The sequence below is a fragment of the Pseudophryne corroboree genome, chromosome 9, assembly GCF_028390025.1.
Source record: "Pseudophryne corroboree isolate aPseCor3 chromosome 9, aPseCor3.hap2, whole genome shotgun sequence".
Taxonomy (NCBI): Eukaryota; Metazoa; Chordata; class Amphibia; order Anura; family Myobatrachidae; genus Pseudophryne; species Pseudophryne corroboree.
Window position 1 is genome coordinate 98,003,462 of NC_086452.1, and position 13,399 is coordinate 98,016,860.

At 48.7% G+C, this 13,399-nt stretch overlaps 1 protein-coding gene across 1 annotated transcript in view; it reads right to left on the reverse strand.

Moving 5' to 3' along the window:
• Positions 1–13,399, reverse strand: part of CCDC93 (coiled-coil domain containing 93) — a 109,608-nt gene that overhangs the window by 13,304 nt on the left and 82,905 nt on the right. The window contains exons 18-20 of the mRNA XM_063939689.1: positions 9,974–10,082; positions 9,518–9,600; positions 798–835 (exon numbers count right to left, since the gene is read on the reverse strand). Coding sequence (XP_063795759.1) covers positions 798–835; positions 9,518–9,600; positions 9,974–10,082 — 230 coding nt within the window. The remainder of the gene's footprint in view (positions 1–797; positions 836–9,517; positions 9,601–9,973; positions 10,083–13,399) is intronic.

Consider the following 13,399-nt stretch of genomic DNA (forward strand, 5'->3'; position numbering starts at 1 on the left):
TAGGACACAGTGTAAGCAGGAGTACTCACTCCTAGTCTATGGACGCTGCCCCCCTATATTCCCCTCATCAGCCAGACAGCCCCTATCAGAAGAGGATAGGACACAGTGTAAGCAGGAGTACTCACTCCTAGTCTATGGACGCTGCCCCCCTATATTCCCCTCATCAGCCAGACAGCACCTATCAGAAGAGGATAGGACACAGTGTAAGCAGGAGTACTCACTCCTAGTCTATGGACGCTGCCCCCCTATATTCCCCTCATCAGCCAGACAGCCCCTATCAGAAGAGGATAGGACACAGTGTAAGCAGGAGTACTCACTCCTAGTCTATGGACGCTGCCCCCCTATATTCCCCTCATCAGCCAGACAGCCCCTATCAGAAGAGGTTAGGACACAGTGTAAGCAGGAGTACTCACTCCTAGTCTATGGACGCTGCCCCCCTATATTCCCCTCATCAGCCAGACAGCCCCTATCAGAAGAGGATAGGACACAGTGTAAGCAGGAGTACTCACTCCTAGTCTATGGACGCTGCCCCCCTATATTCCCCTCATCAGCCAGACAGCCCCTATCAGAAGAGGTTAGGACACAGTGTAAGCAGGAGTACTCACTCCTAGTCTATGGACGCTGCCCCCCTATATTCCCCTCATCAGCCAGACAGCCCCTATCAGAAGAGGTTAGGACACAGTGTAAGCAGGAGTACTCACTCCTAGTCTATGGACGCTGCCCCCCTATATTCCCCTCATCAGCCAGACAGCCCCTATCAGAAGAGGATAGGACACAGTGTAAGCAGGAGTACTCACTGCTGGAAGTTGTCATGAACGGAATTCAGCAGATTCACCTGAAAGACATAAGAACAAGAACTGAGCAACCAAACGCCTCCTGTAAGAAGCTGTTATCTCTGCCGCACTGACAGCCCAGGGGGCATCCCGACCGTTGCTGTGCCCACCCTCCGTTCTGTACTCTGCTCAGTGCAGACTAAGTCTCCCCAGGGGTCAGGTGTTCCCATACCCCTATACACATGCAATATACCCTCTTCTCTCTATATGGCCACTCATACACAAGTGTAATGTATGTAGCCTCTTCCCCCTATACGGCACCTTACACACGTCATATATGTACCCTCGTCCCTCTATATTGCTCCCTTACAGGCGTGTAATATATGCACCCTCTGGTCCCCATATGGCCACTTATACAAGTATTTAATATATGTACAGACTTCTCCTTATGTGGCCACTTATACTCATGTGTAATTCCATGTACCCTCTCTATATGATAATAATAATAATAATAATTTTATTTATATAGTGCTCTTTCTCCAATTAGACTCAAGGCGCTTAACAGATACATAGCATAATATAGTACAGGAAATAATGAAGTACAGAACAGATTTTCATAAAAATAAGAATTTACTCACCGGTAATTCTATTTCTCGTAGTCCGTAGTGGATGCTGGGAACTCCGTAAGGACCATGGGGAATAGCGGGCTCCGAAGGAGGCTGGGCACTCTAGAAAGATCTTAGACTACCTGCTGTGCACTGGCTCCTCCCACTATGACCCTCCTCCAAGCCTCAGTTAGGTACTGTGCCCGGACGAGCGTACACAATAAGGAAGGATTTTGAATCCCGGGTAAGACTCATACCAGCCACACCAATCACACCGTACAACTCGTGATATGAAACACAGTTAACAGTATGAAACAATAGAGCCTCTCAACAGATGGCTCAACAATAACCCGATTTAGTTAACAATAACTATGTACAAGTATTGCAGATAAACCGCACTTGGGATGGGCGCCCAGCATCCACTACGGACTACGAGAAATAGAATTACCGGTGAGTAAATTCTTATTTTCTCTAACGTCCTAGTGGATGCTGGGAACTCCGTAAGGACCATGGGGATTATACCAAAGCTCCCAAACGGGCGGGAGAGTGCGGATGACTCTGCAGCACCGAATGAGAGAACTCCAGGTCCTCATCAGCCAGGGTATCAAATTTGTAGAATTTTGCAAACGTGTTTGCCCCTGACCAAGTAGCTGCTCGGCAAAGTTGTAAAGCCGAGACCTCTCGGGCAGCCGCCCAAGATGAGCCCACCTTCCTTGTGGAATGGGCATTGACAGATTTTGGCTGTGGCAGGCCTGCCACAGTATGTGCAAGCTGAATTGTACTACAAATCCAACGAGCAATAGTCTGCTTAGAAGCAGGAGCACCCAGCTTGTTAGGTGCATATAGGATAAACAGCGAGTCAGATTTTCTGACTCTAGCCGTTCTGGAAACATATATTTTCAGTGCCCTGACAACGTCTAGCAACTTGGAGTCCTCCAAGTCCCTAGTAGCCTAGGCACCACAATAGGCTGGTTCAGGTGAAACGCTGACACCACCTTTGGGAGAAACTGGGGACGAGTCCTCAATTCTGCCCTATCCATATGGAAAATCAAATAAGGGCTTTTACAAGACAAAGCCGCCAACTTTGATACTCGCCTGGCAGAAGCCAAGGCCAATAACATAACCACCTTCCACGTGAGATATTTCAGATCCACGGTTTTTAGTGGTTCAAACCAATGTGATTTTAAGAAACTCAACACCACGTTGAGATCCCAAGGTGCCACAGGAGGCACAAACGGGGGCTGACTCTGCAGCACTCCTTTTATAAATGTCTGAACTTCAGGTACTGAAGCTAGTTCTTTTTGAAAGAAAATCGACAGAGCCGAGATCTGTACCTTAATGGAACCCAATTTAAGGCCCATAGTCACTCCTGCTTGCAGGAAATGCAGAAATCGACCTAGTTGAAATTCCTCTGTTGGGGCCCTTTCGGCCTCACACCATGCAACATATTTTCGCCATATGCGGTGATAATGAGTTGCTGTAACCTCTTTCCTGGCTTTAGTAAGCGTAGGAATGACTTCCTCCGGAATGCCCTTTTCCTTCAGGATCCGGCGTTCAACCGCCATGCCGACAAACGCAGCCGCGGTAAGTCTTGGAACAGACAGGGCCCCTGCTGCCGCAGGTCCTGTCTGAGTGGCAGAGGCCATGGGTCCTCTGATATAAATTCTTGAAGTTCTGAGTACCAAGCTCTTCTTGGCCATCCACGAGTATCGTTCTTACTCCTCGCCTTCTTATTATTCTCAGTACCTTTGGTATGAGAGGCAGAGGGGAGAACACATAAACCGACTGGTACACCCACGGTGTTACCAGAGCGTCCATAGCTATCGCCTGAGGGTCCCTTGACCCGGTGCAATATCTTTTATAGCTTTTTGTTGAGGCGGGACGCCATCATGTCCACCTGTGGCCTTTCCCAATGGTGTACAATCCTATTGGAAGACTTCTGGAGGAAGTCCCCATTCTCCCGGGTGGAGGTCGTGTCTGTTGAGAAGATCTGCTTCCCAGTTGTCCACTCCGGGAATGAACACTGCTGACAGTTCTAACACATGATTTTCCGCCTATCGGAGAATCCTTGTGGCTTCTGCCATCGCCATCCTGCTTCTTGTGCCGCCCTGTTGGTTTACATGGGCGACTGCCGTGATGTTGTCTGATTGGATCAGTACCGGCTGGTTTTGAAGCAGAGGCCTTGCCGGCCTCAGGGCATTGTAAATGGCCCTCAGGTCCAGAATATTTATGTGTAGGGAAATAACCTGACTTGACCAAAGTCCCTGGAAATTTCTTCCCTGTGTGACTGCCTCCCAGCCTCAAAGGCTGGAATCCATGGTCACTAGGACCTAGTCCTGTATGCCGAACCTGCGGCCCTCTTGAAGATGGGCACTCTGCAGCCACCACAGTAGAGATACCCTGGTCCTTGGAGACAGGGTTATCAGCCTATGCATCGGAAGATGCGATCCGGACTACTTGTCCAACAGGTCCCTCTGAAAAGTTCTTGTATGGAACCTGCCTAATGGGATTGCTTCGTAGGAAGCTACCATTTTTCCCAGGACTCGCGTGCAATGATGCACCGCTACCTATTTTGGCTTCAGGAGGTCTCTGACTAGAGATGACAACTCCTTGGCTTTCTCCTCCGGGAGAAACACTATTTCTGGTTTATGTCCAGAACCATCCCCAGGAACAGTAGACGTGTCGTAGGAACCAGCTGTGACTTTGGACTGTTTAGAATCCAACCATGCTGTTGTAGCACTTTCCAAAATAGTGCTACCCCGACTACCAACTGCTCCTTGGACTTCGCCCTTATAACGAGATTGTCCAAGTACGGGATAATTACAACTCCCTTTTTTTGAAGGAGTATCAACATTTCGGCCATTACCTTGATAAAACACCCTCGGTGCCATGTACAGTCCAAACGGCAGTGTCTGGACTTGGTAATGGTAATCCTGTACCACAAATCTGAGGTACTCCTGGCGAGGATGGTAAATGGGGACATGCAGGTAAGCATCCTTGATGTCCCAGGATACCATGTAATCCCCCTCGTCCAGGCTTGGAATAACCGCCCTGAGCGATTCCATCTTGAACTTGAATTTTTGTGTTCAAGGATTTTAAATATAAAATGGGTCACACCGAACCATGCGGTTTCGGTACCCCAACCCGTGTGGAATAGTAACCCCGTCCTTGTTGAAGTAGGGGCACCTTGAGTATTACCTGCTGGGAATACCGCTTATTAATTGCCTCTAGCACAGCCTCCCTGCCTGAGGGAGTTGTCAGCAAGGCATATTTTAGGAAACGGCTGGGGGGAGACATCTCGAATTCCAGCTTGTACCCCTGAAATACTACTTGAAAGAAACAGGGATCCACCTGTGAGCGAGCCCACTAATTGCTGAAATTTTTGAGACGGCCCCCCACCGTACCTGGCTACACCTGTGGAGCACCCGCGTCATGGTGTGGCCTCACAGGAGGCGGGGGAAGAATCTTGATTCTGGGAACAGGCTGACTGGTGCAGCTTTTTTCCCTCTACCCTTGTCTCTGTACAGAAAGGAAGCGCCATTTGACCCGCTTGCTTTTCTGAAGCCGAAAGGACTGTACCTTTGTCTGTGAGGAAACCTGAGGTAAAATTATTTCTTCCCAGCAGTTGCTGTGGATACGAGGTCCCAGAGACCATCCCCAAATAATTCCTCACCCTTATAAGGCTCTCTATGCGCTTTTTAAGTCAGCATCACCTGTCCAGTGACAGGTCTCTAATACCCTCCTGACAGAATGGACATTACATTTATTTTGGATGCCAGCCGGCAAAATATCCCTCTGTGCATCCCCCATATATAAGACGACGTCTTTAATATGTTTTTATGTTTGCCAACTAGTATCCCTGTTTGACAGGGTCACCGACCACGCTGCAGCAGCACTATCTGCAGGTCTCAGTCTAGTACCTGAGTGTGTAAATACAGACTTCAGGATAGCCTCCTGTTTTTTATCAACAGGTACCTATTAAAGTGGCCGTATCCTAAGACGGCAGTGCCACCTTTTTTGACAAACGTGTGAGCGCCTTATCCACCCTAGGGGATATCTCCCAGCGTAACTTATCCACCTGGCGGGAAAGGGTACGCCATCAGTAACTTTTTATAAATTACCAGTTTCTTAACGGGGGAACCCACGCTTTCACACACTTCATTTATTCATCTGATGGGGGAACAAAACACTGCCTGTTTTTTCTCCCCAAACCTAAAACCCATTTTTAGAGGTGCTTGGGTTAAAGTCAGAAATGTATAACACATTTTTTATTGCCGGGATCACGTCACGGATGTTCCTAGTGGATTGTGTATATGTCTCCACCTTGTCGACACTGGAGTCAGACTCCGTGTCGACATCTGTGTCTGCCATCTGAGAGAGCGGGCGTTTTTGAGCCCCTGATGGCCTTTGAGACGCCTGGGCAGGCGCGGGCTGCGAAGCCGGCTGTCCCACAGCTGTTACGTCATCCACCCTTTTATGTAAGGAGTTGACACTGTCGGTTAATACCTTTCACCTATCCATCCACTCTGGTGTCGGCCCCACAGGGGGCGACATCACATATATCGGCCTCTGTTCTGTCACCATATAAGCCTCCTCATTCAACATGTCGACACAGCCGTACCGACACACCGCAGACACACAGGGAATGCTCTAAACGAGGACAGGACCCACAAAAGCCCTTTGGGGGGACAGAGTAAGAGTATGCCAGCACACACCAGAGCGCTATATATATATACAGGGACTAACTGAGTTATGTCCCTAATAGCTTTTATATAATATACTGTATACAGTGCCAATTTTAATGCCCCCCCTCTCTTTTCCCTCTTACTGTACTGTAGAATTGCAGGGAAGAGCCAGGGAGCTTCCCTCCAGCCGAGCTGTGAGGGAAAAATGGCGCCAGTGTGCTGAGGAGATAGGCTCCGCCCCTTTTTCGCGGCCTATTCTCCCGTTTTTTATGGAATTCTGGCAGGGGTATTTACCTCATATATAGCCCCTGGGGCCATATATTGAGGTATTTTAGCCAGCCAAGGTGTTTTTATTGCTGCCTCAGGGCGCCCCCCCCCAGCGCCCTGCACCCTCAGTGACCGGAGTGTGAAGTGTGTGAGAGGAGCAATGGCGCACAGCTGCAGTGCTGTGCGCTACCTTGGTGAAGACAGAGTCTTCATGCCGCCGATTTTCCGGACCATCTTCTTGCTTCTGGCTCTGTAAGGGGGACGGCGGCGCGGCTCCGGGACCGAACATCAAGGCTGGGCCTGCGGTCGATCTCTCTGGAGCTAATGGTGTCCAGTAGCCTAAGAAGCCCAATCCGGCTGCAAGCAAGCGAGTTCGCTTCTTCTCCCCTTAGTCCCTCACTGCAGTGAGCCTGTTGCCAGCAGGTCTCACTGAAAATAACAAATTCTAAGACTATAACTTTCTAAGAGCTCAGGAGAGCCCCTAGTGTGCATCCAACCTCGGCCGGGCACGAAATCTAACTGAGGCTTGGAGGAGGGTCATAGTGGGAGGAGCCAGTGCACACCAGGTAGTCTAAGATCTTTCTAGAGTGCCCAGCCTCCTTCGGAGCCCGCTATTCCCCATGGTCCTTACGGAGTTCCCAGCATCCACTAGGACGTTAGAGAAATACAGAAGCATGGAGATACTAAAGGGACAATTATGGGAATGCTTGAGTAAACAGGAAAGTCTTGAGTCTACTTTTGAAGGATTCTATAGTTGGGGCCTCTGTGCGGGGAAGTGAGTTCCATCGAGTCGGAGCCGCATGACTAAAAGCTCGACCCCCAGATGAATTACGGGAGATTCTAGGTACTGCTAAAAGTCCTTCATCTACAGATCGCAGTAATCGAGTGGGGCAGTATGGGGTCAGTAGCTGCTTCAGGTACCTTGGGCCCTGGTCATGTAGTGCTTTGAAACTCAGTAAGCCAATCTTGAAGATGATTCGTCATCTTACAGGCAGCCAGTGAAGGGAGTAGAGTATGGGTGTTATGTGGCTAGAACGGGGCTGGTTGGTTAACTGCGTGGATGACTTTTGGCAGATCATCTGAGGGAATTAAGTGCTTGATTCTGGCTATGTTCCTCAGGTGAAAGAATGAGGATATGATTGTGGCTGATATCTGATGTTTAAGTGTCAAGCCACCATCCAGGACAACTCCAAGATTCTGCATACGATCAGTGGTTTGTAATTCCGAATCTCCGAGTGTAAGTCCAGTTGGTTGGCTATGCTGCAGTCTTGTCCTTTGATGTTGCAGTCCTATCATAAGGACCTCTGTTTTATCCGGGTTCAGTTGCAGCCAACTAGCACTCATCCACTCCTGGAGTTCAGCTAGACAGCCATTTAGGGTTGCTATTGGGTTACCAGTGCCCGGAGCAAAGGACAAGTACATTTATGTATCATCTGCATAGCAGTGGTAGAATAGCCCATGGCGCCTGATTATTTCACCCAGCGGGAGCATGTATACTGCAAAAAGCATGGGGGATAGTATAGAACTTTGTGGGACACCACATGGCAATGGCATTGGTGGTGATGAGTATAATCCAGACGATACTCTCTGTGACCTGCCTGTGAGAAATGATTTGAACCAATTTAGGACTGTGCCATCCAGTCCACAAAAATGTATCAGACGCTCAATCAGAAGCCCATGGTCCACAGTATCAAATGCTGCAGAGAGATCCAGAAGGATTAATATTGAACAGTCGCCTCTGTCTCTTGCTGTCAGAAGATCATTTAACACACACACCAGGGCTGTTTCAGTGCTATGTCTTCTCCTGAATCCTGATTGGAATGGATCATAGATATCATGGGTTGTCAGGCGGGTTTCCAGTTGATTTGCAACCACTTTCTCAATAACCTTTCCTAGAAAAGGAAGGTTTGATACCGGTCTATAGTTGGTCATGCAGTCGGGATCTAAATTAGGTTTTTTAAGAAGAGGTCTAACAATTGCTTCCTTTAGGGGTCCAGGAAATATGCCTGTCTGCAAAGAGCATTGAACAATTTTTGCAAAGACAGGACCAATTATATCCATACAACCTATTAGAAGCTTGGTTGAGGCAGGGTCCAGATCACAGGTGGTGGGACGCAAAATCCGAGCAATTTCAGCAATGTCCTTTACATCCACTCGGTGAAAGCTGGTCCATGAAGGCAGGTGGCTTATATTGGCAGGTTTTGTAGTTTGACACTCCTTTGATGGCACTGTGGAGATTCCAGCCCGAATGGTGGATATTTGCAAACTCGTTGCATCTTGCCTGGGAGAGGGTTTCATCAGTCTGCAGGCATGCTGGCTTGCAAATCATCTCCACTGTGCGGAAAAGTTGAGCTGGCCTATTGTTTGCTGCCGTGATCTCATTTGACAGAAACTGCGATTTCTTACGGGTGGTTGTCAATTGATATTCTTCATTATGCTTTATTAAGTTTTATTTTGTCATCCACTAGGTTAGTCTTCCTCCATCGTCTTTCCAGTCTACGCCCCCTTTTCTTGAGCTCACTAGCACTGTTGTCGAACCAGGGAGCTCGACGTTGTGGTTTACGAGGTCGTATACGCACAGGGGCGATAATATCAATTGCAGCCATAACATCCCTATTATAATAACGGACTAGGGAACAAGGATCTTCACAGGCACCCAGTATAGCAGAGAGATCCAGATTTACTGTTAGAGCCTGGGGAGTCATACCCCTCCTTGGACGATACCTGGTCAACTCCACGGGCAGAGATTTTATTTTATTTTATATGATCAGTCCCACACGTGTAGTGCTATGGACCCTCTGTATATGATCAGTGACACACACATGTAATGCTTTGCACCCTCTCTATATGACCAGTCATACACACGCAAGATCCTATGTACCCTCTCTATATGACCAGTCATACACACGCAAGATCCTATGTACCCTCTCTATATGACCGGTCATACACACGTGTGATCCTGTGTACCCTCTCTATATGAACAGTCATTCACACACGTTATACTATGCACCCTCTCTATATGACAGGTTATACACACGTGTAATTCTATGTACCCTCTCTATATGACAGGTCATACACACGTGTGCTCCTATGTACCCTCTCTATATGACCAGTCAAACACACACGTGATCCTATGTACCCTCTCTATAGGGCCAGTCATACACACGCGTGATCCTATGCACCTCACCTCCTTCTCCAGATAAACCTTCTTATCATCCAAGGTGTTGTACAGGGTAAAGAACTGTTTGGTCTCCTTGTGGGTGGCCGAGACTAGAAGACAGTAACATATGTGGTTATACGGGATGCTCCGTGAGGGGTGGAACTCGATATACCGGCTGTTGGGATCCCGGCGCTCAACATACCGGCGCCGGGATACCGACAACTATTCTCCCTCTTTGGGTGTCCACGACACCCCTGGAGGGAAAATAAATAGCGTGGCACGCATAATGCGCCACCGTGCCCGCAGCGTGGCAAGCGCAGCAAGCATCCTGGCAGCCGGCCAGTCACAGTACACCCCTCCATAAGATGCCTGTATGTCACACAGTGGGTTTATCTGGTCAGCGCATTACTGTGACCCCAGATCATCACTGAATGAGATCAGAAGGATTATACTCCATATTACACCCGCAGGAACGCTCATTACCCTGTCCGTACAGCTCAATGAATCGCTTCTGATACTGCGTCAGCTCCGCACGACTCGGAACCTCATCAATTTTACGCTGCAAAATAGCGATTTCCCTGTTCCTCCGCGCCTGGAAGACAGAAAACAGAAGTGAAGGAGGGGTGGGAGTGGGGGGGGGGGGGTGTTTGAGGCATAGACATTTACACACATAAAACACTGATGACTGATTAGCGGCAGCGCATCAAACCAGTGAGGCCATTTTTACTCATTACTGGCTATTATTCACCTCCGGTACCAAGGGCCTTGGAGTAAGCTAAAGTACCAACCAATCAGCTCCTGTCATTTTTTTTTCAAACACAGCCTGTAGTATGGCAGTTAGGAGCGGATTGGCTGGTACTTTATTTCTTTCCACTTTATCTCTCTCTAAGGCTTACTAAACAGACCCACAAGTATCTCAGGTAAAGTTACCTGGACACTCGGAATCTAGAAAGGACTGAGAACCAGAAAGTGAATAAGTAAATGAATTTCTGCTGCTTGTTAATATTGTCTTAGACACAGAGCAAACCACCGAGCTCCTCCCCTACAATCACTGTGAGGAGCTCTGCTACACAACACAGTGAAAAGTGTCACACACACACACACACACACACACACACACACACACACACACACACACACACACACACACACACACACGGGAGCACCTCCTACAATAACAGTGAGGAGCACTACTAAGCCATGTACTGAGAAGGGGAATATCACACACAATTACTGAGCTCTCCCCCATACAGTCACTGTGAGGAGCACTACTAAGCCATGTACTGAGGAGAGGAATGTCACACACAATTACTGAGCTCTCCCCCATACAGTCACTGTGAGGAGCACTACTAAGCCATGTAATGAGGAGAGGAATGTCACACACCATTACTGAGCTCTCCCCCATACAGTCACTGTGAGGAGCACTACGAAGCCATGTACTGAGGAGAGGAATGTCACACACAGTTACTGAGCTCTCCCCCATACAGTCACTGTGAGGAGCACTACTAAGCCATGTAATGAGGAGAGGAATGTCACACACAGTTACTGAGCTCTCCCCCATACAGTCACTGTGAGGCGCTCTATTAAGCCATGTACTGAGGAGAGGAATGTCACACACAGTTACTGAGCTCTCCCCCATACAGTCACTGTGAGGAGCACTACTAAGCCATGTACTGAGGAGAGGAATGTCACACACAGTTACTCAGCTCTCCCCCATACAGTCACTGTGAGGAGCACTACTAAGCCACGTACTGAGGAGAGGAATGTCACACACTGTTACTGAGCTCTCCCCCATACAGTCACTGTGAGGAGCACTACTAAGCCACGTACTGAGGAGAGGAATGTCACACACTGTTACTGAGCTCTCCCCCATACAGTCACTGTGAGGAGCACTACTAAGCCATGTACTGAGGAGAGGAATGTCACACACAGTTACTGAGCTCTCCCCCATACAGTCACTGTGAGGAGCACTACTAAGCCATGTACTGAGAAGGGGAATGTCACACACCGTTACTGAGCTCTCCCTCATACAGTCACTGTGAGGAGCACTACTACGTCATGTAATGAGGAGAGGAATGTCACACCATTACTGAGCTCTCCCCCATACAGTCACTGTGAGGAGCACTACTAAGCCATGTACTGAGGAGAGGAATGTCACACACAGTTACTGAGCTCTCCCCCATACAGTCACTGTGAGGAGCACTACTAAGCCATGTAATGAGGAGAGGAATGTCACACACAGTTACTGAGCTCTCCCCCATACAGTCACTGTGAGGAGCACTACTAAGCCATGTAATGAGGAGAGGAATGTCACACACAGTTACTGAGCTCTCCCCCATACAGTCACTGTGAGGAGCACTACTAAGTCATGTAATGAGAAGGGGAATGTCACACACTGTTACTGAGCTCTCCCCCATACAGTCACTGTGAGGAGCACTACTAAGCCATGTACTGAGGAGAGGAATGTCACACACTGTTACTGAGCTCTCCCCCATACAGTCACTGTGAGGAGCACTACTAAGCCATGTACTGAGGAGAGGAATGTCACACACTGTTACTGAGCTCTCCCCCATACAGTCACTGTGAGGAGCACTACTAAGCCATGTACTGAGGAGAGGAATGTCACACACTGTTACTGAGCTCTCCCTCATACAGTCACTGTGAGGAGCACTATTAAGCCATGTACTGAGGAGAGGAATGTCACACACTGTTACTGAGCTCTCCCTCATACAGTCACTGTGAGGAGCACTACTAAGCCATGTACTGAGGAGAGGAATGTCACACACCGTTACTGAGCTCTCCCTCATACAGTCACTGTGAGGAGCACTACTAAGCCATGTACTGAGGAGAGGAATGTCACACACCATTACTGAGCTCTCCCCCATACAGTCACTGTGAGGAGCACTACTAAGCCATGTACTGAGGAGAGGAATGTCACACACCGTTACTGAGCTCTCCCCCATACAGTCACTGTGAGGAGCACTATTAAGCCATGTACTGAGGAGAGGAATGTCACACACCGTTACTGAGCTCTCCCCCATACAGTCACTGTGAGGAGCACTATTAAGCCATGTACTGAGGAGAGGAATGTCACACACCGTTACTGAGCTCTCCCCCATACAGTCACTGTGAGGAGCACTATTAAGCCATGTACTGAGGAGAGGAATGTCACACACCGTTACTGAGCTCTCCCCCATACAGTCACTGTGAGGAGCACTATTAAGCCATGTACTGAGGAGAGGAATGTCACACACTGTTACTGAGCTCTCCCCCATACAGTCACTGTGAGGAGCACTACTAAGCCATGTACTGAGGAGAGGAATGTCACACACTGTTACTGAGCTCTCCCCCATACAGTCACTGTGAGGAGCACTACTAAGCCATGTACTGAGGAGAGGAATGTCACACACAGTTACTGAGCTCTCCCTCATACAGTCACTGTGAGGAGCACTACTAAGCCATGTACTGAGGAGAGGAATGTCACACACCGTTACTGAGCTCTCCCTCATACAGTCACTGTGAGGAGCACTACTAAGCCATGTACTGAGGAGAGGAATGTCACACACCATTACTGAGCTCTCCCCCATACAGTCACTGTGAGGAGCACTACTAAGCCATGTACTGAGGAGAGGAATGTCACACACAGTTACTGAGCTCTCCCTCATACAGTCACTGTGAGGAGCACTACTAAGCCATGTACTGAGGAGAGGAATGTCACACACAGTTACTGAGCTCTCCCTCATACAGTCACTGTGAGGAGCACTACTAAGCCATGTACTGAGGAGAGGAATGTCACACACAGTTACTGAGCTCTCCCCCATACAGTCACTGTGAGGAGCACTACTAAGCCATGTACTGAGGAGAGGACTGTCACACACTGTTACTGAGCTCTCCCCCATACAGTCACTG